General features: G+C 45.5%; 2 protein-coding genes across 10 annotated transcripts in view; one reads left to right on the forward strand and one right to left on the reverse strand.

Moving 5' to 3' along the window:
- PRKCI (protein kinase C iota) overlaps nucleotides 1-19,220 on the reverse strand; it is a 54,778-nt gene extending 35,558 nt beyond the window's left edge. Inside the window, exons 1-2 of the mRNA XM_075570829.1 lie at nucleotides 19,008-19,220; nucleotides 658-779 (exon numbers count right to left, since the gene is read on the reverse strand). Coding sequence (XP_075426944.1) covers nucleotides 658-779; nucleotides 19,008-19,201 — 316 coding nt within the window. The 5' untranslated portion in view covers nucleotides 19,202-19,220. The remainder of the gene's footprint in view (nucleotides 1-657; nucleotides 780-19,007) is intronic.
- Nucleotides 18,874-27,423, forward strand: part of PHC3 (polyhomeotic homolog 3) — a 45,602-nt gene continuing 37,052 nt past the window's right edge. For 7 of the 9 annotated variants that reach the window (XM_075570819.1, XM_075570820.1, XM_075570821.1 and 4 more), the window contains exon 1: nucleotides 18,874-18,934. In XM_075570819.1, coding sequence (XP_075426934.1) covers nucleotides 18,922-18,934 — 13 coding nt within the window. In that variant the 5' untranslated portion in view covers nucleotides 18,874-18,921. Of the gene's footprint in view, nucleotides 18,935-24,667; nucleotides 24,751-27,423 lie in introns of those variants that run through there. The other 2 variants (XM_075570825.1, XM_075570824.1) reach the window with 2 other exon arrangements.

The raw sequence follows: 27,423 nt of genomic DNA on the forward strand, positions 1-27,423 counted from the left end.
ACCCCAAATGTTTGATCAGAGATCGCACCTTCAGCTTGCAAGAGGGCAGCATAATGTTTCATAGAAGGCCGTCTCATTTTCTCAGGTCAAGCACTCAGCAAGAGATGCACGTTTACTATTCTCTGGGACGGGTCTCGAGACACACAAAGGCTGTATACCAAGAGACACTAACAGAGTTCACATTGGCCTGTCTGCAAACTGCTGTAATGCAACTAGATATGAACAGGGCAGTCCAGAAACAGCACCTGCCCACTTACCTCTTTGGTCTTAAACCCTGATCTTAAGGATTCTGTTACATGTCATTTTTTTAAAGACATTTTCTATATCTTCTATATATATTTCCAATCATCTCCAGGTACTCACGTTTTCATCTTTGTCTTAACACTCCTCAACCTTTAGCACAGGGCCCCCAACTCCAGTCCTCAAGGGCCACTAACAGGGCAGGTTTTAAGGCTATCACTGATTCAGCACAGGTGGTGCAATCAGTGGCTCAGTCCAAGACTGTGCAACCTGTGCTGAAGCAGGGATATCCTTACCACCTGACCTGTTGGTGGCCCCTGAGGTCTGGCGTTGACCACCCCTGCTTCAGAACATGAGCCACTTATTCTACGGTTTTCGTCGCGGTTTTCCGTTTCCTACGGTGCTAGGAAGGATTACCTTCTTCGTCAATCCATTTCATGGTGAAAAGCTGCTCGATGTCGAAAGCGCACATGTCCCGCACCTCACTGCAAAGCCCGTCGAATGTGATGGAGGGTTCAAAGTGTGTAATCATAATGTCCCTGGAAAGAGAAAAGCGAATGCTCAGGTTAGGAGCGACGTCACACAGCAACGCAGCCTGGTATGGTCAGGCTAGAAAACACCATCAGAACGCATTTCGTTAGTTTGGATCTGGTACTTTTTTGATTCAAATCTAAGAACCTTAATCCACGAGTGTAAACAATGAAACACCAATCCACATCCAACATGACAACTTGCTTCATTTATATTCAAAAAAGTGTACCTGGTGCTTTTTAAATTCAATTAACATGTATCTATAAGAAATCTTAATAAAGTCAGATGTGCATTTTGTATCTGATACTTTTTCAACTCGGTCTTCATCCGTAAGAAATCGTAATCCGTTTACCAAGTGAATCTCAGCCATAAATAATTCAATTTAAGACACTCCTAAGGAAAAGAGCGTGCCTTACAAAAGTGGTTTGTTTGCTTTGGACATGTGAACACAAACCTGTTGCACCTCTTTAGAATGAGATGAATGAGAGAGATGTGTGTGTACATTATTTATTTATAAAATGTGTTACCAGGAAGTAATACAGTGAGAGTTACCTCTCGTTTTCAAGTATGTCCTGGGCATAGAGTTATGATGACAAATACATGGTTACATTAAATGAGCAGGGTTACACATTATATACTAGATATTGTATGCAGAGTAAGAGATAATATAAATGTTAGACCAGTGTTTTCTAACAGGGGTTCCTAGGAACCCTGGGGTTCCCTGCAGTTTTCAGGTAATTTCAAAATGGTACCAAAAACAGAAGAATTTACAATGCATCTAATCTCATACGTGCTATTAGAGAGGGTTGGGGTTCCTTACAATGCATCTAATCTCATACGTGCTATTAGAGAGGGTTGGGGTTCCTTACAATGCATCTAATCTCATACGTGCTATTAGAGAGGGTTGGGGTTCCGTACAATGCATCTGATCTCAGACGCGCTATTAGAGAGGGTTGGGGTTCCTTACAATGCATCGGATCTCAGACGCGCTATTAGAGGGGGTTGGGGTTCCTTACAATGCATCGGATCTCAGACGCGCTATCAGAGAGGGTTGGGGTTCCTTACAATGCATCGGATCTCAGACGCGCTATTAGAGAGGGTTGGGGTTCCTTACAATGCATCGGATCTCAGACACGCTATCAGAGAGGGTTGGGGTTCCTCAGGATTTCACACATGGTTCCTAACCACTGTGTTAGACAGAGCAAGTTGTGCAAAATTCCAAGTGTAGCGGCCTTTTAAAAGAAAAATAAAATCAATCATGCGTGGGTTTTTCTTGTTAAATGACCTAGCCGCCGTCACTCAATAAATGCGATCTGATACATGAGAGAGGCTCTAAAGATGCTGCTCGAGACACATGAAGCTGCTCGCCAAGAGACTTTGCATAATAGAAACGGAACCAGAGATATTTATTCCCTGGAAGTATTATGGGCCCGAATTACTACACTGCAGGAGCCAAATGGATCTCCACGTATACAAAGCAGACACGTGTGCATGAATGGATCGAACACATGCACATTTACACCAAAGCAGAGGGCAAGAGGAAAAACGTAACAGACATGTAACATGACGACGCGGAATCTGCGACAGTGCGGATCTCGCGTTTCTTACTTTTTAGAGGGCCATTGATCGGAATAGGCTTAAGGCTTCCCCAACAAAGGGGGAAAGGCCTCCACAGCACAGGATGAATGGGCCTTCAACCCTTTGAGTGCAAGGAGATGTCACCAGTAACCAAGGAAAGGGTTCTTTACAGTAAGGGCAGTTACAGTGTGGGATTCATTATCCCGGGGAGACTGTGACGGCAGATACAAAATATATCTTCAAAAAAAAAGTTGTGCATCTTTTTAGAAAGATATACAGGGATATACCAAACAAGTAAACATTGGAAGGATGTTGATGCAGGGAGAAATCCGATTGCCAATATTTGGATGCAGGAAGGAAATTATTTTCCCCCTTATGAGATATCATTAATGTGTCACTGGAATTTGTGTTTGCCTTCCTCTGGATCAATATACTGCAAGTACAAATATAGGGTATCGGTCATCTAAATGTAACGTAGATTGAACGTGATGAACACCTTTATTTCCATCCTCATCTATGTAACCATTAAGGTCCAGATCCATAGAAGGGTGCTAACATTTAGCACCGCTCAGCTCCCATATGGGAGTAAAGGCCTGATCAAGTTTAGCATCCTATTCTGGGTCTGGGTTTAAGGAGATAAACTCCAGCTTTTGGGGGACATTTCTGCTTTATAGAGATCTGCATGGCATGAACATAAATATATTAGTATATAGTAGCCTAGTGTGTATATATTTTGCCTTAGCTCTTCTTTCTTAATCACATAGCTAGCCGTCACATGATGCATTGTTAGATTTTACAGAAATACTCATACACATAGTGGCCATCCCGGAGATCGATATATCTATATATATATTAGCTTTTTTAATTACAATATCACTAAAATGTATTAATGATTGCCGGATTCTTGTTGAATGAAAGTGGTACGTATGCTACTCAAGTTGCCGTGGTGCATTGGCGAGTGAGGTTTTTCTTTTCTTTGTGTGCACAAAGTACCGTATTCAGCCATTAAATAAATATTACACAGTGTAGGCAAGGTTTTACATACCGGAAGCATGCTACATCATTACAAGTAAACGCAGGGACTGGAAGATGTTAAATTCCAGTGTTTACATCTTCACGGACAGACAAGGTACACGAAAACAAAGCCATCTGTGTGTGCTCACCCAACGCCTGCAGCACTTCCACAAACACAGCGACGGTGAATCGCCAACATGACATGCTGTGACAAGTCTCCTACACTAATCCGACTCCCTGAGCGTTGCTGCTCATTTTGCTGAATATCTGCATTTGCAAAGGAAAATTCATTAGTTGGCATTTGTTTATGCAGCGTTCGCACCACGGCTGCTCCCACTAACGGGGGGATTCTGCATGCGCCGATTCTGCATTTCGGCAGAAAACGGCACAAATGGTCGCATTGGCAAATTATGGAAACAGGCCCCAAGAGGTTTACCTCCAGGAGGAAGGTGAGGCCTAAAACGCACCGAGACGCCATTGGAAAATGAAGGGTTTCAAAATAAAATGAATAACTCACAACAAATGGTGCCAACTCTCTTGGGTTGTTCCTTAGCTTTGTATTTCGTCCTTAGGATATAGGAACAGAAAACAGGACACCCTGCATTGTTTAAATTAAATGTGAAAGTCTAGATTCACCAAATAAAGTGTGTTGCCACCGCACTGATAACCAGTTCTATAGCACCTGTTTAAATATCTTACTAGGTTATAGGTAATACACAGATAATAAAAACTGTATTATTATGAAAAACTATTCAATTTAAGAGGATTTCTTTATAAAACAATTTTTTTTGTTGTAAATAAATAAGAATTAAATTCATTAGAAAGCAAAGAACGTATAAAGCAGAGTGTGGAAAGCAAATTGTTTGTAATCCAATACTTCAATACATGGCCAATGTAAGGGCAGGCGTCTTTTCCAGCCTCCCGTTGTGTGTTCTTTGAACTGCAAATTGTCCTTCATACAACTATTCATATTTTGACAACACTGGGAATAGATACATCAGCAGGTTTTGTGATGTGCAAATTATACATACAGTTCCAGATAGTGCTGGGATTTACATTAAAGCTGCAGTACAAGCAGTATCCTACGTGTGTGATTTTTTTAAAAATAAATCAGTTCTGTACTATGGGAAATACTTGTAGCATTTAAAAAAAAAAAAAAAATGTTTTAAAGACATTTTTAATGTTTCTAATGTAGGAAGCATTTCCAAAGTGACAGCCCCCTTCCCCTTCTGATAGGCTCTGGCTCTTGAGCCCCGCTTTCTCTCTAGCAGTGAACCAATTGTATCTAGTAACTGCCCAGTCAATCATATTCCAGGAACTACATTGCCCACAATGCTGAATTAAATAACCCTGAGCAAAGCGATTGATTACAGATCGATCTGCTATATATCTCAAATGGAAATATTACTGTGTGCTCATTCGCATGTCTTAGGCAGGTCTGCAACCCCGCCTTTCACCATTATCACCCAGCATACAGTGCTTCCACTGCAGCAAGGGATTCTGGGAAATGACAAACAAATGAGCACATAGAGCCACGTTTTGCTTAAAAACCATATAACATGGTCCCGTATAAGCTTATGCTTGCTGCATTACACAGCTTTGAGCACAGCCTTGGTTAAGATGCATAACCAGTAAACCTACCCACAGACCTTAATGGGTCTCATCTGTGTGGGGTTGGTTACACTGGCTATGCAAAAATGAAACTTTGGGATAGGTTCCACCACACTTAATGAAGTTATGGTGGGTAAAAAAAAAAAGTACTTAACTAATGTGTGGTGGAACCTACCCAAAGCTACGAAAGGCGGGGTCGCTGACCTGTCTAAGACATGCAAATGAGCACACAGTAATATTTCCATTTGCTATATGCTTTGCTGTGGAGGGTTTTTGTCACTTTTTTTACTCACCATAACTTAAGTAATATAATTTTTTTTAAACGGCAGCTTTTAAGATGGGAAGAAAGGTTCCGCGTACGGAGACAGCGCGTTGTCCTGCGCTTCTCCTGCCTAGAACACAACTCCGTTCAGGGATGCGGGGGGGTGGCAATAGTCAGGGGATATTTTTTTAATCTGTATATTTAGGGGAGACACTTTAATTATTATCCGAACAAAACGGTTTCCTGTGGAATCCAGAACACCCAGCATGTCCCAGTCTGGGCCTCATACCCCGTCCTGCGAGTCACATGGGATGACAGGCTTTGCCCTCCTCCTGACACCAGTAAAATACCGACAGATATAACTGAAAGGGAAAAGCCGCAGCCAATTGGAGGCCTGACAAAATATTTTTTTAGATTATGCAATAATCATATTAAAAAAAGATATATATATATATATATGCCACGAGAAAGACCACTGTTCCGCAGGATAGATTGTTACATGTTAGAAGACCCACCTAATTGATTTAAAAAAATAAAAATAAAAAGTGCTACATACTACTCCCCATACCAATTAGATTGTAAGCTCTTCAGGGCAGGGACTTTTCCTAATGTTACTTTTAAGTCTGAAGCACTTCTTCCCATTACGTGTTATTTTATTATTTATATGGATTGTCACGTGTATTACTGCTGTGAAGCGCAATGTACATTAATGGCGCTATATATATAACATACATACATACATACATACATAGATACAAAGTCAGATAAATAAAGGAAGGGTGGGGGGCCGTGCGTGTCCTTTCTTCCATGTAATAACAGAGGAGGGAGGGGGAGTAGGGGGTATGACACCTTTTATTGAACCAACAAATAATTGATGGTACAAGATTTCCAACACCTCAGGGTCCCCGGCCTATCCAATGAAGGACCCCGAGAGGTTGTTAAACTAGTAACATATCCACTACTTGTAGGTCCAATACAAGGCATCACCCCCCCTACTCCCTCTCCCTCCTGTGTTACTACACAAAAGTGAAATAATCTATTGTCCTTACTAAAAAGGCAACAGGCGTGTGTGTCAGGCAGGTTAGGAGAGATGGTTCCCAAAAAGGAGGTGGCAGGTATTGTCGAAGCGAAAAAGACAGCTGTTAGGAACTAGAAGCAGACTCGGAGGCAGGAGGAACTAGATCAGGCAGGAGACTAGGAAACAGTCAGGTGTGCAGAGGTCCAAGCAGGAGAGGACATGTCCCAGTCCCTAAAGACACAGACAAAACCTTCTTTAGGTATACAGTATAAGGAGGAATAGTAAGACTAAACACTGGAGGGAATCGTCTTGTTGAGGGAGACAGAGAAGTATAGCAGGCGCCTTCATTATTTTTGCTCGGTCTTCACAGATGAAGGTGAGGGGGAGAGGGACCACAGATGGGTAACAGGAACAGAAATGGAAAGGAGTTGGACACAAGGAGGAGAAAGTCTTACCGAAACGGAAAGTGGATCAATCAATGGGATCAGATGGGACACATCCAATAATACTATGAGAGCTTAGGGGGTGTGCTGGGACACCACTACCCGATCCATTTAACAACAGGTGCAGGATGAGATGACTGGGGAAGAGCCAGCGCAGTCCCACTTCACCAAAGTGGAAGTAGGGGAGAAGCGGGTAACTATAGGCCGGTGAGCCTGGTGCCCGCAATAGGGAAATTAATGGAAACATAGCTGGAAAATGGAATTGTTGACCATCTAAAGTCCAACACCTGACAAGATCCCAGGCAGCTTGGGTTTACTCGGAGGTCATGTCAAAGGTCATGTCAAACAAATCAAAATGGATTTTTTTTTGGACTGGGTGACTAAGGTAATAGATCTGGGTGGAGCAGTAGATGAAACTTACCTGGATTTTAGTAACGCCTGTGACCAACCATATAGATGACTGATAAACAAGTTGCCATGCTTGGGATTGGAAACCAAGGCTGCATCCATTCCGATTGCGTGAGCAACTGGGCGCTATGATGTCACGCGTGCTTGTACTTGCCGAGATCCTTGGCCTGCAATATTGTATGATGGGGGGGGGGGGGGGAAGCGTGGCGAGGGCTTGCCAGTGACATCACGTGAGAGGTTCACCCTCAGTGGCTGAACCGCGCACTTGACCCCGGCATCACGCGACAAAGACTAAAAAGTTTGTCTCCGCACGCATCGCTCTTACCCACGCGCTCGCGTGCGCAGTATGGACGCTCCAATGCATTTACATTGTTTTGATGGAGCAGCTCGCGAGCGCGCGATCAGCATGTACGCAGCCTAAGTTTGTAGAATGGATAAGACATCGGTGGAAGGATCGGCGACAATGTTGTGGTAAAGGGAGTACATTCAGAGGAGGGGTAGGTAACCAGTGGAGTGCCTCACTGATCTGTCCTGGGACCAGTGCTGTTTAATATCTTAGTGATATTACAAATGGTCTGGAGGGGAAAGTGCTTTTTTGCACATGACAAAGATCTGTGGAAGGGCTGACACTCCAGGGGGAGATAACAAAACGGCGAATGGTTTCGGTAGATTGGAGGAATGGTCAAGAGCGTAGGAACTACAATTTAATGTAAAAAAGTGCAAAATAATGCACTTGGGTCACAAAAAAAATAAAAAGGCAGAATACAGGATTAATGGCCCTATAATGTCACCTACTATAGAGCAAGGGGGGTCATTATTTCAGCAGACTTTAAAGTAGGCAAAGTAACAAATACACAGGAGATGGTGCAAAAAAAAAAGTTACTAAAATTGTGCATGATCTACAGCAGGGGTGCGCAAACTTACCTTAATGTGCACCCCCCCCCCCCCCCCCCCTCTGGCTCGTCCCCCCCCCCCCCTGCACGGCTCCAGCGGCAAATGACGTCACGGGGTCATGCATTTCGTCATGGCTTCATTTGAAGCCGGTTGTCATGGAGACGTGTCGCTGGAACCAAGGTAAGAAGTTTACAGAGGTCAAGCGCGATCCCCGGCATTTATTTTATATGCCTCCGAGGGAAGTGCGGGGTCTTTGTAACAGCCGCACCCCCTCCCCCGAGAAAATATCACCCACCGCCCACATCTACAGCATAAGACGAATCAGGATGGACTACAAGACCTTCATATGCGCAGCTTAGAGGAGAGAAGAGAGAGGGGGATAGCATCGAAAATTTCACATCTATCAAGGGACTCAACAAACTACAGGAAGGAAGCAGAGAGAAGAGCTAGAATAAGAGGTTATTCTACGACGCTGAAGGGTAGCAGCGAAGGGGAAATGTGAGGAAGTATTTCTTCACCGAAAGGGTGGTAGATTCATGGAATAGCATCCCAGCAGTGGTGGTAAGTGCTAATACAGCCAGGGAATTCACACATGCGTGGGATAGGTATAAGGCTACATTCCAAGTATCACATAGGGCCTGAGGTCTCACAGCAGATGGGAAAACGGGCGTCTTATCTTCCGTCACATTGTAGGTTTCGACCAAGATATAACCCGGAACGCGCATGGACTTTTTGTATGAACAATCCCTATGTGAAAGATGGCGGTTTCGGCCCTTCGGGCAGCAGATCTTTATTAATGTGGACATTAGTGTGTGCACTGAAGATATTACATAACACCCAATGTGCACGGTTTATATATTAGTTCCCCAAGACAGCCACCCACATTCTGACGAATTCCCTTACAGGAAGGGACAGTAGGAACGCAAGGAGCAGAACGAGTGGAACATCAGAAATAAGGAGACCTTTCAGAACAGGAAAAAGAAATGATGGGTGTCCCCAACTTATATCTATCTGCCCATCGCAAAACGCACAATACACAATTCTCTTTTTGTAAGGGAATTCAAAGAAACATATCCCGCTATTGACATATTTACAGCAGGGAGTATAGGCAAGAGAATACACAGTCGATTGCCAGGACATTTCAAATTGTTTCCCCATTAATTAGAAGCCCAACCAAATGAACGTTTTATTACACAATAGATTGAGATCATCAGCGATGTGAGTCAGCGTGCTCAGGATTTCGGGTGCAGGGCACAATGAGAGGAGTTTGGGATGGGCCAGGAAATGCAGTCACACTCACGGGATGATTTGAACCTGACTATGAAGTCACAGAACAAAGCAGCCCAGATCTGAACAAAGTTGCACGTGATAACCAACACTGTATTCTTGTGCCAATCGCCGTTAAAATTTGCCTTCCTCAACCTGATCAAATACTTCATTCTAACCCCCTCCTCCCCCAATATTTTCCCCTCGTAGAAATATTGATACAAAAAACAACATTTACGGATCCTGCAAAAGTATGATTTTCTAACCATGGCGTTATAACTTTGGCCTGCTACATTGTTTCCTCAAAGAAGGCAGAAGAAATTAATTTCCTCTGAAGCATACAGTGTTGTATTTGAAATCATACCAACACCGCACTTCCTAAAGCACACAAAAGAACCCGTCACAATGGCAGCAGTGTTGGATGAACGAAGCTCCTTTACTTTATAGCGACTTCAATGTGCTGGACGAGGAGATCGGAGTTTTTAAGGAGGTGGAACAGCCCCCATTAACCTTCGAGATGGGACCGTATCTTGGTTTGTAACGTAATCAAGTTACTTTTCAGGTACCACAGAGTGCCACGTATCACAGTGTAAAGCTCTAAGTATTCAGACAATACAAGAATAAAGTTATTTTATTAGAACATTAAGTTCATTGCGCTTATTTATAGAAACCCCAGGAGTAGATAATTAACAACTCAGATTTGTACAAAGTGCGAAATAAAAATCACAGGAGGTTTAAAATTTTTAAAAAAATAAATAAAAATAAAGATGAAGGACACCCAAACAGAAGGGGTGTATTTTTCAGAACACACACACACACACACACACACACACACACACACACACACACACACACACACACACACACACACACACACACACACTATTATTAGATTTTTATTACAGGCCTGCAACCGTTTCTTCATATCCCTCCCTGATATGGCATCCTCAGTGGCATCCCCAGAAGTCCTTTATTGGGTAACTTGTGCTGCTCTTGCACGTCGAAGGGCATCTCTCCACTAAAAGTGAACGGTTCTTGTGCTTGGTCCCGATTCGCTGACCCTGCACCCCTCGCATACCTCGGGTCGCATCCCATGATGGGCTCCGTGATTGTCCATCTCCTCCTTAAGTGCCACAACCTCATTTGCTTCAACTGATCCACTGCCCTGCAGCTAGCTCTGTCTCGCTCTCTTCAGCTCACTCCAGGTTTTACAGAGCCCCCCAGCCCTCCCCCCCCCCCAGCTTGAAGATCTGGTAAGGAATAAGCCTTTAGTGCACATCCATCTCCCCCTCCCCTTCTTCAAGCAGCTTTGAGCAGAGTATCTGATATAAAGAACTGTGTGTAGTAAAGAACTTCCACCCACAAAGACCAGATGGCTCAGTGAGCCATGCTAACCCAGGGGACTATTCTGTGGTTTATGATAACATGTATGTATGTATGTATGTATGTATGTATGTATGTATGTATGTATCTTTATTTATATATAGCGCTTTACAGCAGTAATACACGTGACATAATAATATAACACACAATGGGAATAAGCGCTACAGGCAAAACAATAAGAAAAGGGGTCCCTGCCCCAAAGAGCTTCCAATCTAAGTGGTAAGTGGGTAGACATTACAGACAGTAGGCGGGTGTTCTCATAAGTGCATCTGCAGGGGGCCAAGGTCAGTGCATATGAGCTGTATAGTATGAGCCAGCGGAGATACCTATATGCTTCGTTAAAAGGAGGTGCGCGCCAAGCACAAATTTCAGGATCCTTTAGAGGCCACTCCTAGTGCGCGCACACACACACGCACACACACACACACGCACAACATAGCGCGATCGCGTTTTGAAAAGACAAAAAAATAAAAAACTGTATTTTCAAGCGGCGACCGTGTCACCGGAGCAGTTTAGCCAATCACAGCGAACAAGTTCCGTGACATCACATATGCTCCTCCGCCACGCCCCCCCCCCCACTCCCGCCAACACCATGAGCGGGATTGCTTGTGCTACAGACGCGCAGCACGGTAAGCGCTCGTAAACAAGTGGAGTGTGTGAGCTCTGCCAGAGAGACAGAGAGAGCCAGTCGGAGAGAGAAGGGGAAGGGCATTCCAGGTGTGGGCAGGGAGTGAGAAATTACCGTATCGGCCCGAATATAGCACAGCCTGGCACATAATACCACACTAAAGTTTGAAGGTGTCCCACATGAAAAATAAAAAGTTGTTAGGCTGCGCATATAATACGGGCACAGTTTTAGGAAAAAAAACATAGCACTATATTCGGGCCAATAGGGGGAGGGGGATGTGGTGTGTTGTGTGTGTATGTATATATCTTTAACAATTATTTACGACCTAAAAAAGAAAAAAAACTTCCAGTGGTCTTTCGTTTGCCTCAACATATAAAAGGCTTCATAACTGTGTCCAATAATACGCAGGCACGCGCCATCTTCACTGTTGCGTCTGCGCACTCCACTTACACGGCTCAACACAAAATAGGACCACATAGCGTCACATGTTGCAGGAGAAACGGATAAGACCTCCTAAATCATCACTCTTTGCCATCATTAGATTTGTGTAATCGCAACGGTTACAAATATCTAGTTATTCTTTTGAATTGCTGTCAGAATTCCATATTTAATATCTTTTGAATAGTTAGGACTAGTCACCCCCTTTCAACCCCCCCCCATACTCTGTAGGACCCCTCTAAGATAGTCACCCCCCCTGTACTCTGTAGGACCCCTCTAAGAATGCCTACCAAGATATATCTAAAAGGGTCTTGTTTATTCTAGTGTCAGGAAGCCATATTTCAATCCCATCTGCAACCCCAGATGTCCTTATCTCTAAATCCTATCAGTCCTATAAATCATAGGAGGTCTGTATGGACAGGGGTTTAACAGGCCACAAAAACTATTCTTGTATTAAGAATATTTGTAATGAACGTTAACCCCAGAAGTGTCAGATTGATTAATACACTTTATATCTTCTGTCCATGAAATGTCTGAATTGACTGTATAACCTCTGTTCAATAATGTAACCATGTATTGTTGTCATAACTGTGCCCAGAGGTAACTCAATGACCAGCTCCTGGCTAAACATTTTATAAATAAAATAAATATTCATTACAGTATATTAAACGGTACCTGTTCAGCATGTAGTATATCTGCAAAAAAGGGGCAAGCAGAGCTGGGGTGCGCAAACTTTCGGCGCTGCACCCCCGCCTACTCTACCCCTAGTGTCGCCCCCCCCCTACTTTTATTCCATCGTCATTTGACGCCACGTTGCCATGGCGACGCGTCTCCCGAAGCCGGCTGAGTTAAAGGGTCTTTTCGCTGAAGAGCACGGGGCCTCTAACTGCTGCCCCCCTGTCCCCCCAAAAAATAAATATCTTGCGCCCCCCTGAGATAGAGGGTACACAATATTCTTATTACCACAGTAACTTCATAGGTCGATTCCTCTTCAAAACTTACCGACTTGAGGTTCAGCGTAGAATAATTCTCCAAGCAAACTAGACCAGGAGTGGCCAACTCCAGTCCTCAAGGGACACCAACAGGTCAGGTTTACAGGATATCCCTGCTTCAGCACAGGTGGCTCAATCAGTGGCCTAGTCTTTGACTGAGCCACCTGTGCTGAAACAGGGATATCCTGAAAACCTGACCTGTTGGCAACCCTTGAGGACTGGAGTTGGCCACTCCCGAGGTCGACATTAACAAAAATCACAATTTGCACTATAACATTTGCATAAAACTGTGCGCTACTCGGAAAAGGGATCTCTTTCGGAAACAAGCACATGGTCGGGAAGGTTATATACTAAAACGGCGCAGTCTCCTTACCAATATATATTGAGAACCCATTAAAAGGGCAAAAATGATTTGACTACTTCACACTTTCCCTACCATGCAAGTGGCTCTATAATGCGTTTTTGTTATCCGATCAAATAAAAAAAGGACTATGCCTTTTATAAATCTAAAGATCAAACACGCAAAAAGTAAGCAAGTATTAGCTCATAAAAAGTAACTGGAGATAGAGCACACACGGTATTAGACTGTAACTTACTGCACTTTAATTACAACCAGAAAATGCTTTTAAGCAACATGTTGAAAGGGATCTCGCAGGTGAACAAGTCTTTTCTCTCGCTTACACCTCATCGGACAATAAAAAGCCATTGAAATGTGACACCGCAGCAGTGACTGAACACAGAGGCATGACAACGTCAAGAAACCGTCACCTACACCCACGGGGTGAGTGTCCCGAAACCCACAGAGGAACAAGTCGCTAAATCTAAAGCAACAGGGGATTCGGGAACGGAACAGTTCCGGGCGTTTAAAGGGACAGTCCCTCTCGCCATCAAAAATAAGGGAGGAGAGGAAACGCGTACAACCGGCTAAAATGTGGGTCATTAACCCTTACTTTTTCTAAAAGCCAAGACTATTTTAACCCCGTGCGTGCCACTGGTTTTTGGGATCGCAAGCACGTGACGGCTTGGGGGAGAGCAAAAGTTTGCACAGGTAAAGCCCCCAACTCTCTTTGCTTTTCTCTCTGTTAAAAGGATAGAGTGGGATAGGGGCAGAGATAACATTACATCAAGGGCGGCCAACTCCAGCTTCAAGGGCCACCATCTGGTTTTCAGGATATCCCTGCTTCAGCGCAGGTGCCTGAAACAGTGGCTCAGTCGAAGACCTGCGCGGAAGCAGGGATATCCTGAAAACCTGACCTGTTGGTGGCCCTTGAAGACTGGAGTTGGCCTCCCCTGCATTACACTATTCAGAGTCCCCCCCCCCCCTGAGAAAGGGTTTTGTGCCGAATTTCTGAACAAAAAAGCGGCCCAATATTTGTTTTAAGCATAGTTACATTTGCTTAAGGAAGCCAATTAGATCGTTCAATTCTTTACAAAGATGCTTTGGTCAGCTGCCCCACATTGCACCTTCAAAGCCATCAGAGACTCGAGCACGGGAAAGATTGACAAAATGAAAGCACTTAGTTATGCAACAACCGCTCGCATTTAAAATGTGCTTCCTAATTCAGCATCTGTTTCATATCCTTTAAAGTTCAGAACGAGGAGTGCGATTAGGGGGAAGTGTTTGTCCTGAATGCATTAGTCTTTGGGACCCTTCTAAAAATCACTAACATTAGCCCGTGTCTCTTACAGTAAACCTGATGTTGGGAAAAAGCCCCCCCCTCTTCAGAAACTATGGAAGAGAAAAATCCACATAGCCCTGGAGATAAATATATACTCAGCCCAGAAAGTTAAATACACTTTGCTTTCTGAGGCTTTTTACAGCCTGCAAACCAAGGGTCTGTCTTAAAGCAGATTTCTTCCAAACTAACCCCAAAAACAAAACACGAGCGCTAAAGTGAGGGAGAGTTCCCAATCTGCACTGTATATGGAGTGTAGACATTCAAGTAACAAATCTGTATATAGCACCATCCATGTACACAGCGCTTCTAAGCAGGAATCCACAGGACATAATAATATAACACAGAATGGGAACAAGCGCTTCAGACATAGAAGTAAAATTAGGAAAAAGAGTCCCTGCCCCGGAGAGCTTACAATCTTAAGTCGCCTTTACATTTTTTTCAGAATTTAACACATCTTAGACATTCAAAAAGTAACCCTGAACCCCCTGCCACACAAAAGCGCCAAAAAGGAGCATAGAAGAATATGTAAGTAGTGATAAAAGGAGCAATCTAAGCTGGCAAAAAATAAAGAAATTAAATATATATTGTATTATTGAAGTAGGGGGTCTTCGGAGCTGAACCCCATTAATTTCAGCACCAGGGACCCCCTACTTCCGGAGGTAAGTATCCCCAAAGTAAGTGCAGGTAGCTGCTTCGGCTCAGCAAGAAGGGATTTAAGGTTTAAAGCTCCCGTGTCACATGGGCCAATAGGGAGCCGCACCAATGACATCACGGCTTCCTATTGGTCGGCAGGGCCTGAGATCTCTGAACAGAGGACATACTCTGAACCCTGGCAGCCGAGCAGAGTGGCTACCGGCACCTAATTCGGAGGTATGTATCTCCGGAAGCAGGGGGTCCCCCGAGCTGAAGTTAATGGGGTTCAGCTCCGAAAACCCCAACTTCAACACATACATACATTTAAAAACAATTTCAGCCTTGGATTGCCGCTTTGAACAAAGACAAATAAAGAAATCTGAGAACAATTCATATAAATATGATTATCCTTACGTAACTTCAGAACGATTTGTGATGGTAGGGGCAATGTGGCAGCCCAGCCACTGCACCACCCCGTCTGATGGAGGTGTAGGATGTCCCTGCCTGTGGCTCATCTGACCAAAAACCTACACGTTGGAGTGTACCAATGTATAGGAAAGTCTTTATTTCCTGCAAAATATGGTGTTTTAAACTGTATTTCTTGGCGGGCTAACTTCGTAATACACTTGCCGAGCCTGCACCACACGGGAGCCGGGTTTTGCCGGTTCAACCACGGGGTTGAGGACAAAAGGGGGACGGACGATCGTCCTATCTGGGAGACGTTCCTCCAATAAGCAGAGCCATTGTCTGTCCCAGACAGCGAGGTGCCTATCTCCGGGAGAGGTAGCAAGCCGGCACCGAGAACAGAGGCTGGGTACCCAAGCGGTGTGCTCCGAGGCTGGGCCGGAGACGCCTGAAAATGAGGCTGCGTGCTGTTCTGCAGCGGGAGATTTAAACTTGCCTGTCACGTGCATCCTGCTTTTCACCATTATCTCATACAGTGCTTTAACTGAAGCAAGGGATTCTGGGAAATGACATGCAAATGAGCACACAGTGTGAAATTTGAAACTAAACTATTGCATGAAAAAAAAAAAAAAAACAATGAGCAAATATCGAAGCCAAGTTCTATAACGAAACAAAACCTCTTTAGTGGTTGCACTAATGAACAACAATTCATTGCAACAACAACAACAAAAAGTGAACAATATCCTATTGATGTTCGCAAATAACATTTCAAAGTATGCAAGATCAATAGAAATTGGGAGAGATGAAACTATAAACAAAGAATGTAAATAAAAAACTGCTCCAATTCACCAATAGGAAGATTCCTATTCAAATTCCCTCATGTCAATAGACACCTGTGACCAGGTTTTCTATTATTCCAAAGCTGGAGTCCCCATCCATTGCTCTTACCCTGACCTTTCTACACTGTATTAAGGGAAGGGAACTCCAGCACACTACCAATTAGCTCGTTCAAACCCGAGAATATTCCACAATCCCAGGTAGTAAATCTGGCTTCATATTTTAACTCTTTGCCGGGTGCGGTTTGTAACAACTCATCCATGACCTTGCAACAGAATGTCATAAAAAGCTGCCACTACAACCCTTCCTTTCTCCAGGCCACCCAGCATGGAACTTTAACTGGCCACCCAAAAGGGGTCTTGGTGGACTTTGGACTGTCTGCTGGCTCTAATTTCATTGTAGTTGCCCAGGCGGCTAAGGACAATTTTTGTTCACAATAAATATTTTTATTTTAAAAACTCACTTGTATGTTAATGTGCAGTGTTCGACTAACCTATACATTTGCTCGCCCCGGGCGAGTGGATTTAACCCCCGGGCGAGTAAATATTGGCCCAAGCAGCACACGTTTGGTACTAGGTGGCGAGTAGATTTTTTGGTGATTTGTCAACCACAGTTAATGTGTATATACAAATTATTATATTTTAACATTTTGCAAACATTTCTAAAAATCTAAATATATCCTAAAGTATATTACTATCCTCACGTGACCCTTACCCTCATAATTTTATTTTCTGACCTGAAAACTCGTTGAAGACTCCTGACAAACCGCCTACAAACCAAACCACAGGTTCCCGGATCACGGCAAAAATACCTGCAATCATCCGGCTGACCGGTGCAATAATGAGGTTCTTTTGGAGAAGAGTTGAACAGCAAACATAATTTTTAATGTCATCCAATAAAAGGTTTAATTGCTTTATATAAAGTTTTGGAAAGCAAAACGTAACGCAAAATATGGAATTTGGCTGAGCGACCTGTACTTTGTATAAAGGAATATTTATATCTAGTATAAAGATGACTTCATGGCAGAGATACAGTACACATCTCCAACAGCTATTAGAAACCAGCATGGCGGTGGAATGGTTATTACAATGTGAAACAATTTTGATGGTAAACTTTATGGTGTTAATAAAAGTTGGCGTTCTGATATTCCTTTCCAACTTGAAATCAAAGATATTTACTTATTGAAGAGATTTAAAAAATAAAAAACAGAGCCATTAGAACGGATTTTAGGGCCTGTGCGGGTTCCTCCTGGGGTCATGCAGATTCAGGCTATGGGATCAGGAGATTTGGGGCAGTGTTTAAGGAAGCCAGATGTTTGGGGCGACTACTGAAGATCGCCCCTTTAATTCCGCCAGAGCTAGACAGTCAAGCACTGGAACGGTTACATCCAGCAGTCCAGGTTTCAGGAACAACAATGCACGTGTCTACTTCGTTCAGGGGTCGGCCAACACCAGTCGTCAAGGGCCACCAACAGGTCAGGTTTTCAGGATATCCCTGCTTCAGCACAGGTGGTAAAGTATTCGACTGAGCCACCTGTGCTGAAGCAGGGATACGCTGAAAACCTGACCTGTTGGTGGCCCTTGAAAACGGGAGTTGGCCGACCCCTGACATATGATAAGTGAATGTGTAAATGGTTGGTTATTTCTAAAACATGACCCGGCTGGGGTTCTCCAAGAAGAGGGTTTGGAAAGCATTGTTATAAAGGCCCAGTTACCTAGAATTATCTCTCCTCAGTCCAGGCAGCACCATATATTAGTAGGTTGGACCTCAAATGCTCTGGGCGGCTGTACTGCTGGTTTAACCCCATGATATTGTACAGGGGTTACCAACTCCAGTCCTCAAGGGCCACCAACAGACCAGGTATTAGGGTTATCCCTGCTTCAGCACAGGTGGCTCACTCAGTGGTGTCAATGACTGCACCACTTGTGCTGAAGCAGCAATATCCTTAAAACCTGACCTGTTGATTGCCCTTGAGGGCTGGGGTTGGCCACACCTGATATACTACTTTAGAAAGAAAACAAAACGATAATCACGAACTAGACAAAAAAACCTCATGTAACCTGCAGTGTGAGCCGCCACCCAGGTCATATGTGAAAGGGAATGAATTTCAGCGCAAATGAAATTTGCAGAAAAGTGAATTTTCACATGGCAAACTTTAATTCACAAACTGAGCAAAATAACAGCTGCAGGTAATGGGCTATACCTGAAGCACACATCACATACACAAAATCCCATTGCAAACAATGGGACTTAAAAAAATAAATATATATATATAGTTTTTACTCCACTTTCTACACCAGAGACTTTCCAAAGTTGTCACTATTAGTTAATTTTGTATCAATATGAAATATCTGGCTTCCTATATAGAGCTATATCTCACACTGTTGTCACTAGCTGAAATAAAGGATTACATGACATCTCTTTAACATGCAATTAATACATCTCTGCACACAACCACAGCAGTACCAAAGTGTCTAAAATACCCCTAAAGCCCCCAAACTGAGCCACTTCAACAATAACTACTTCAACATTCATTAAAAACCATTACAACCCCAGCCCATGCTTTCCAAACATCCCACAATGCATTGGGAGTTTGCAGTGCTGAAGCAGGACTACAAGTCCCAGCATGCCCTGGGTGAGAGTTAAAAGCCAAGCAGGGCAATGAGGTCTCAGGGTAAGTGGGCAGCACCAGCATGGTTATTGGGGGGGTGGGGGGGTATAATAAGGGGCATTAGGCTATAACTCACCCCTTGAAGTAGGCTTTGACCCGGACCTGGTGAGAATGGTCCGCTGCTGCCGGCTGGGACATGGTGCTGTCCCTCTGGGTGGGCATTTCCTCCAGGGTAGCAGCGCAGGGAGCCCGGGGGGTCACTGCAGCTCCTGCGGCTTCACACCCTTCTCCTGCTCCCACTGCAAGCAGACCGTACCAACCCTCAGACATCCGGGGGGAGGGGACAGCCCTTCCCTGTAACAGGCTCACTGGCAGGGCCAGTCATACATCACTGCGGTGCATCATCGGGGCAGCCCATTCACTCAGGAACACCCCCTTCCCTAGCATGTCATGTACAGGACATTATTCTAACCCCTATAATAAGATTATAATGTGATGATTCCCATTGCAAAAAAAATATATATATATAATAATAATAACTGGATGTATTTATTTGCATTTGCCAGTTCAATGTGCAAAAATATATAATAATAATAATAACTGAATGTATTTATTTGCCAGTCCAATGTGCCAATAAACCCAAAAACCTTGCAGATCTTGGAAGAAATGTTAGTTTTTCCTAAGGCATTTCAATGTAGGAAGGGCCTTCCATGTATTAGCAGGGACTGAGATCTGGCTTGATGTACTTTATTCGGAGTTTGTAATAGGTATGGGACCCACATATAAACCATATATTTTTTATTTTATATAGCGTGTTTCTCCCAATGCGACTCGGTGCTTCACAATGACAATATACCAGCGCTGTACGTAGAATTGTACAGGCACAGCCACTGCCCCCAGTTTAAAATCTATGGCCCAGATTCACAGAAGGGTGCTAAACGTTACTCTCATTATGAATGGAAGTAACAGCGTGCTAACACTTAGCACCTTTGTGTGGATCTGGGATAATGTTGGGTGTCTTACTTGCCCAAGTTCACAAGGAGCTGACACTGGGATATGTGTAAAGTATAGGCATGGAACAGCTCCCATGTTTTTAGTAGCTTAGCAGGGGTATGTAGGTCTTTATTTATATAGCGCCATTAATGTACATAGCGCTTTACAGTAGTAATACATGAGCAATGGGTAAGCAAACTGTGCCTTGTAAGGCTGCGTCCCCGCTAGCGCTGAGCGGGCGGCGCTTGCGGCGGTTACTTACATATATAGATATATGTAAGTACCGTTCACGCTGTGCGCGCACGCTAGTGCACGGGCACACACGCTCGGCGCTTAGGTAAACAAAAAAATCTAACTTTCCAGCGCGCTCAACTACCCGCAATGCCCCCCCCCCTCCCTTGCGCGCGTAAATGCAGGACACCCGGCGCTCATGCTTGGAGCGCTCCCCAAGCATGAGCGTGCTCAGCGCCAGCGGGGACTCAGCCTAAGTAGAGCATCAACAACAATCGCAGGTGTATAGTAAATGGGTTTATGCATTACATATTTTTGCAAATAGTAGTATAACATCCAGATGTTAGGTCTGCGCCTCGTGCCTATGGTCACAAGCACCCTCTGTGCCATGGAGAGTTGTGTGTGTATTCCATAGCTACATTGCAGGAACACATGCAAATCAGATGTTGCCAGGAAAGAAGTATTTGCATTATTAAGTTAATTATATAATCAATGCTCAGCCAATCTCCAGATCAATGTAGGATAGAGCTTCCCAGCGTGGAGTATATAAATCACAGCACCATGTGCACTCCTTGCTGACAGCACTGCAGGAGTTAAGGCATCACAGCCCTGCAGGCAGAGGCATGTTTCTACTGATAAGGAATCCTTCTCTCTCCCCCACAGTTGTGTTCTCACTTGTGATATTCCAGGCAGGCATTCCTGAGTGTTTGCGCCCTAGGTAGGCGGTGAATTGGCAGAGGAGCATCATGGGATTTGTAGTCCACATGGTCACCTTTTGCATTTTTAATTTGTGGGGAAATAGATTATACAGTGTGAGCAATGGAAGAATTATAGCTGTACAATCATGGATTATATACATTATTGGCACATAGCTGTACAATCATGGAACATATACATTATTGACTTATGGCTGTACTATCACGGATTATATACATTATGGGCATATAGCTGTACACTCCTGGATCATATATCACTTAGATTGTAAGTTCTCCGGGGCAGGGCCTCCTTTTCCTAATGTTACTTTTATGTCTGAAGCGCATATTCCCTTATGTGTTATATTATTATGTCACGTGTATTGGCATATAACTGTACAATTGTGGATCATACATTATTGGCATGTAGGTGTACATTGATGGATTATATTAAAGCACTGCTTCCCATTATTTGTATTATTTGTTATTTATATGATTGTCACGTGTATCACTGCTGTGAAGCGCTATGTACATTAATGGCGCTATATAAAGCTATACATACATACAATTATGGGCATATAGCTTGTACAATCATCAATCATGGATCATTAACTATGGGCAGGATAAATGTCGCACTGCATGCAAAAAACAAAAAAGTTTTTAAAATGTCACAATGTGATCGACTGTATTGAAACACAACCCCACAGTTTTTATTTCTTGGAAAGGTTGGCAATACAATGTTACTTTGCTTTCAAAATGAAAAGATATATGTATACACAGTTATTAGATTATTAGTAAATATTTGCATTTTTTGCACAGGCTTGTAGCCCAGTATTTCAAGCAGCACACAGGGACTTAATTTCAGATGTTTGTACGGTGTGTATTGACCAAGCTCTAACTACTAAGTACAAGAGGATGAAACAGCTGTCTGAGTGGGTCCACTGATTCTGTATCATAAACTGATCAATGCAGCAAAGGATCTAGGACTGTTATTTGTTCCTAGGAGCCCTTGGGTTCCCTGTGCATTCCTAAAGGGTTCCCTGCAATTTTCAGGTCTTTTGAAAACTGTACCAAATGCAGAAGAATTTACAATAATTCTGATCTCAGACGCGCTATTAGAGAGGGTTGGGGATCCTTACAGTGCATCTGATCTCAGACGCGCTATTAGAGAGGGTTGGGGTTCCTTAAAATGCATCTGATCTCAGACGCGCTATTAGAGAGTGTTGGGGATCCTTACAATGCATCTGATCTCAGACGCGCTATTAGAGAGGGTTGGGGTTCCTTACAATGCATCTGATCTCAGACACGCTATTAGAGAGGGTTGGGGATCCTTACAATGCATCTGATCTCAGATGCGCTATTAGAGAGGGTTGGGGTTCCTTACAATGCTTCTGCTTTCAGACGTGCTATTAGAGAGGGTTGGGGTTCCTCAGAATGTCACAATATAATTATAGGGTTCCTTAACCAAAAAAGGTTGAAAAAAAACACTGTGCTTGGGAATGTATAAGTAATAAAGTGTATAGGAAGAGAAAAGTGATATATGCCCTTTGGATGTTTGCATGTCACTACCCAGAACCCCTTTCTGCAGCGCAACCATTGTATGATGTCATAATGGGGTGACTGAAGCGTGTTTGGGGACCGCATGAGTTTTCTGTCCTTACTCTGGGGTGTGTGAATCCAGGTAGGCCCCCATAGATCAATTAGACCCCTGAAAGTTCTTGGATTTGTATATATGAATATAGGATAACCAGTCTGTCCAACAGCCACTGTGTCTCTGTGTAATTGGAATCATTAATTTTTATAACAAATATTTGAGGGCTAAATGAATCACGTTGCAACAGGAACTAAATGAAATCACAACTGTGGCAATTTGTAAGGCTCTGCAAAAATGTTTACTTTCATTTATAGCCGAATTAGAAAATTCTGGACGGTTTTATAATAAAATGTGATCAGAATGAAAAAGAGAAAAAAATAAAGGCAGCAGAAACACACGAAAAATGCCAATTTACACCAAGATCTCACAGGTTACCACATCCATTGAATAAATTTCTCTTAGCGCCTGATTATAATATGCTGTAAAGGTATCGTTCATGTTCTGAAGAAGTTAGTACCTTTCATGTAGGAGGATGACTCCGTGAGTAAAGACACTGACTGACACTGAGTTTGACGCAGGAGAACCTGGTTCAATTCCCGGTGTTGGCTCCTTGTGACCTTGGGCAAGTCACTTTATCTACATGTGCCTCGGGCACCAAAAAAATAGATTGTAAGCTCCACGGGGCAGGGACTGGGCCTGCAAAATGTCTCTGTGAAGCGCTACATAAAACTTGCAGCGCTATACAAGAACATGCTAAAAAAAAAAAAAAATCCCGTAGATATTTAATTGAGACATATGACTCTTGGTGCCAAATATTCTGAATATCTCAGACATTCTCAATAGGGTGACCAGATTTTCAAAAGTAGAATCTGGGACACACTTAAATAATGTTTTAATCACTTAAAAATAAATATTATAATGGTATTGGTCTAATAGAGTTCCCATTTATGCTGTATAATTGATTTATTTCAGTTTTCCAACATAACACAAACTCTTCCCTCCCTCTCTGCCACCCCCATTCTCTCCCCCGCTTTTCTCACACACTTCCCCCCCCCCCCCCAAATAAAAAAACCGAGACATTTGAACGAATTTGAGAAAATTACCGGGTCATTAAATCAAAATCCGGGACTGTCCTGGTTAAACCGGGGCATACCGTCACCCTAATTAGGATTGTAAGCGGCTTCCCTTGGGGATGCAAAGTGGCAATAACCCTTTCCCTGCCAGGCGGCCCAGCAACGCATTACCTGCCGGTCTCCAGGGCTGTGAAAGGGGGTATTGACCTTCCTGACCCCCCACAGGAAGGTCACGCCGCCGCCACGTCTCAGAACGTGGCTGTTATACGTGCGTGGGAATACACCTAACGCCTCTGGCCCTCACAAACCTGTCCCTGTTCTCTTGGTGACCCCATTTCCCCCCCCCCCACCTCAACCCCACTCTCCTCACCCCCCCACCTCAACCCCACCCTCCTCACCCCCCCCCACCTCACCCCCACCCCACCCCTCCACCTCAACCCCACCCTCCTCACCCCCCAACCTCAACCTCCTCACCCCTCCACCTCAACCCCACCCTCCTCACCCCCCCACCTCAACCCCACCCTCCTCACCCCCCCACCTCAACCCCACCCTCCTCACCCCCCCACCTCACCCCCCCACCTCAACCCCACCCTCCTCACCCCCCCACCTCAACCCCACCCTCCTCACCCCCCCACCCTCCTCACCCCCCCACCTCAACCCCACCCTCCTCACCCCCCCTCCTCACCCCCCCACCTCAACCCCACCCTCCTCACCCCCCCTCCTCACCCCCCCACCTCAACCCCACCCTCCTCACCCCCCCACCACCTCAACCCCCCCCTCCTCACCCCCCACCTCAACCCCACCCTCCTCACCCCCCCACCTCAACCCCACCCTCCTCACCCCCCCACCTCACCTCAACCCCACCCTCCTCACCCCCCCACCTCACCTCAAACCCCCTCCCACCAATCCACCCTCCCTCCACCCCCCTCCCTCCTTTAGGAGGAAAAAAAAAGTCTTTGCCTTTAATGAAGGAGAGGAGACCCTGCTCCCACACCAGCCCACGCGTGGGGGAGGGGGGGCAAATGTGTGTAAGTGACAGCCTTGCGCTGGCCTCATCACCAGGGGGCAGCCACACGTGCCCCCCCTCTCCCCACCCAGGTGCCCTCCTCCCCCCACCCACGCGCCCTCCTCCCTCTCCTCACCCACGTGCCCCCTCTACCCACCCACGTGCCCCCTCTACCCACCCACGTGCCCCCTCTACCCACCCACGTGCCCCAGTCCACGGCGCGTGCGCGGCGTCACCTAGTGACAAGGGGGGGGGGACAGAAGATGGCGGAGGAAGGCGAGTGAGTGGCAGTGAGTGACCGGGTGCGGGGGAGGGGGCAGAGCCGATCACAAGCTCGCGTGACGGCTGCGTGGGGAGGGGGGGGCGTGATGTCATGGCCGTGGGGGGGACAGGCAGAGGGGACATCTGCGATATCAGCAGCATTGTATGGTTTGGGGGGTACAGGAGACAGTGTATGGGGGGTACAGGAGACAGTGTATGTGGGTACAGGAGTCAGTGTATGGGGTACAGGAGACAGTGTATGGGGGGTACAGGAGACAGTGTATGGGGGGTACAGGAGTCAGTGTATGGGGGTACAGGAGTCAGTGTATGGGGGGTACAGGAGTCAGTGTATGGGGGGTACAGGAGTCAGTGTATGGGGGGTACAGGAGACAGTGTATGGGGGGTACAGGAGACAGTGTATGGGGGGTACAGTCAGTGTATGGGGGGGTACAGGAGTCAGTGTATGGGGGGGGTACAGGAGTCAGTGTATGGGGGGGTACAGGAGTCAGTGTATGGGGGGTACAGGAGTCAGTGTATGGGGGGTACAGGAGTCAGTGTATGGGGGTAAAGGAGTCAGTGTATGGGGGGTACAGGAGTCAGTGTATGGGGGGTACAGGAGTCAGTGTATGGGGGTACAGGAGTCAGTGTATGGGGGGTACAGGAGTCAGTGTATGGGGGGTACAGGAGTCAGTGTATGGGGGGTAGAGGAGTCAGTGTATGGGGGGTACAGGAGTCAGTGTATGGGGATACAGGAGTCAGTGTATGGGGGGTACAATGACAGTGTATGGGGGGTACATGAGTCAGTGTATGGGGGGTACAGGAGTCAGTGTATGGGGGGTACAGGAGTCAGTGTATGGGGGGTACAGGAGTCAGTGTATGGGGGGTACAGGAGTCAGTGTATGGGGGTACAGGAGTCAGTGTATGGGGGGTACAGGAGTCAGTGTATGGGGGGTACAGGAGTCAGTGTATGGGGGGTACAGGAGTCAGTGTATGGGGGGTACAGGAGTCAGTGTATGGGGGGTACAGGAGTCAGTGTATGGGGGGTACAGGAGTCAGTGTATGGGGTGTACAGGAGACAGTGTATGGGGATACAGGAGTCAGTGTATGGGGGGTACAATGACAGTGTATGGGGGGTACATGAGTCAATGTATGGGGGGTACAGGAGTCAGTGTATGGGGGGTACAGGAGTCAGTGTATGGGGGTACAGGAGTCAGTGTATGGGGGGTACAGGAGACAGTGTATGGGGGGTACAGGAGTCAGTGTATGGGGGGTACAGGAGATAGTGTATGGGGTACAGGAGACAGTGTATGTGGGTACAGGAGTCAGTGTATGGGGGGTACATGAGTCAGTGTATGGGGGTACAGGAGTCAGTGTATGGGGGTACAGGAGTCAGTGTATGGGGGTACAGGAGTCAGTGTATATGGGTACAGGAGTCAGTGTATGGGGGTACAGGAGACAGTGTATGGAGGTACAGGAGTCAGTGTATGGGGGGGTACAGGAGTCAGTGTATGGGGGGTACAGGAGTCAGTGTATGGGGGGTACAGGAGTCAGTGTATGAGGGGTACAGGAGACAGTGTATGGGGGGTACAGGAGACAGTGTATGGGGGTACAATGACAATGTATGGGATACAGGAGACAGCGTATGGGGGGTACAGGAGTCAGCGTATGGGGGTACAGGAGACAGCGTATGGGGGTACATGAGACAGCGTATGGGGGGTACAGGATACAGTGTATGGGGGGTTACAGGAGACAGTGTATGGGGGGTACAGCAGTCAGTGTATGGGGGGTACAGGAGTCAGTGTATGGGGGTACAGGAGACAGTGTATGGGGGTACAGGAGACAGTGTATGGGGGTACAGGAGTCAGTGTATGGGGGTACAGGAGACAGTGTATGGGGGTACAGGAGACAGTGTATGGGGGGTACAGGAGTCAGTGTATGGGGTACAGGAGACAGTGTATGGGGGGTACAGGAGTCAGTGTATGGGGGGTACAGGAGACAGTGTATGGGGGGTACAGGAGTCAGTGTATGGGGGGTACAGGAGACAGTGTATGGGGTACAGGAGACAGTGTATGTGGGTACAGGAGTCACTGTATGTGGTGTACAGTGACAGTGTATGGGGGAACAGGAGTCAGCGTATGGGGGGTACAGGAGTCAGCATATGGGGGTACAGGAGTCAGTATATTGGGGTACATGAGTCAGTATATGGGGGTACATGAGTCAGTATATGGGGGGTACAGGAGTCAGTATATGGGGGGTACCGGAATCAGTGTATGGGGGTACAGGAGTCAGTGTATGGGGGATACTTTGACAGCATATGGGGGGTACAGTGACAGTGTATGGGGGTACAGTGACCGCGTATGGGGGTTCAGGAGTCAGTGTATGGGGCTGGTAGGTTATATGGGGCACCTGTGCCTCTTCCTCGTGTATTTAGGATTTTAGGAACACTCATTTACCTGCTCAATTTAAGTGAGTATTATTATTTATGGTAAATGATGTATGCTCTCAGTATCACCCGGGTATCATCTCCAGGTAACTGGTATTTGCGCATATAGGATTTTCTCCATCTTCAGAGGCCGCAGTGTTATGTCAGGGGATTTTGATTGGTATTTGAGGATACAGAAAGTCAGTACCTGCTCAGTCCCTTGTACCTGGATTTCTAATGAGGATATAGGATTGTGGCTTCACCTCTATCACTTCTTCAG

This window comes from Ascaphus truei, chromosome 14 (genome assembly GCF_040206685.1).
Source record: "Ascaphus truei isolate aAscTru1 chromosome 14, aAscTru1.hap1, whole genome shotgun sequence".
NCBI lineage: Eukaryota > Metazoa > Chordata > Amphibia > Anura > Ascaphidae > Ascaphus > Ascaphus truei.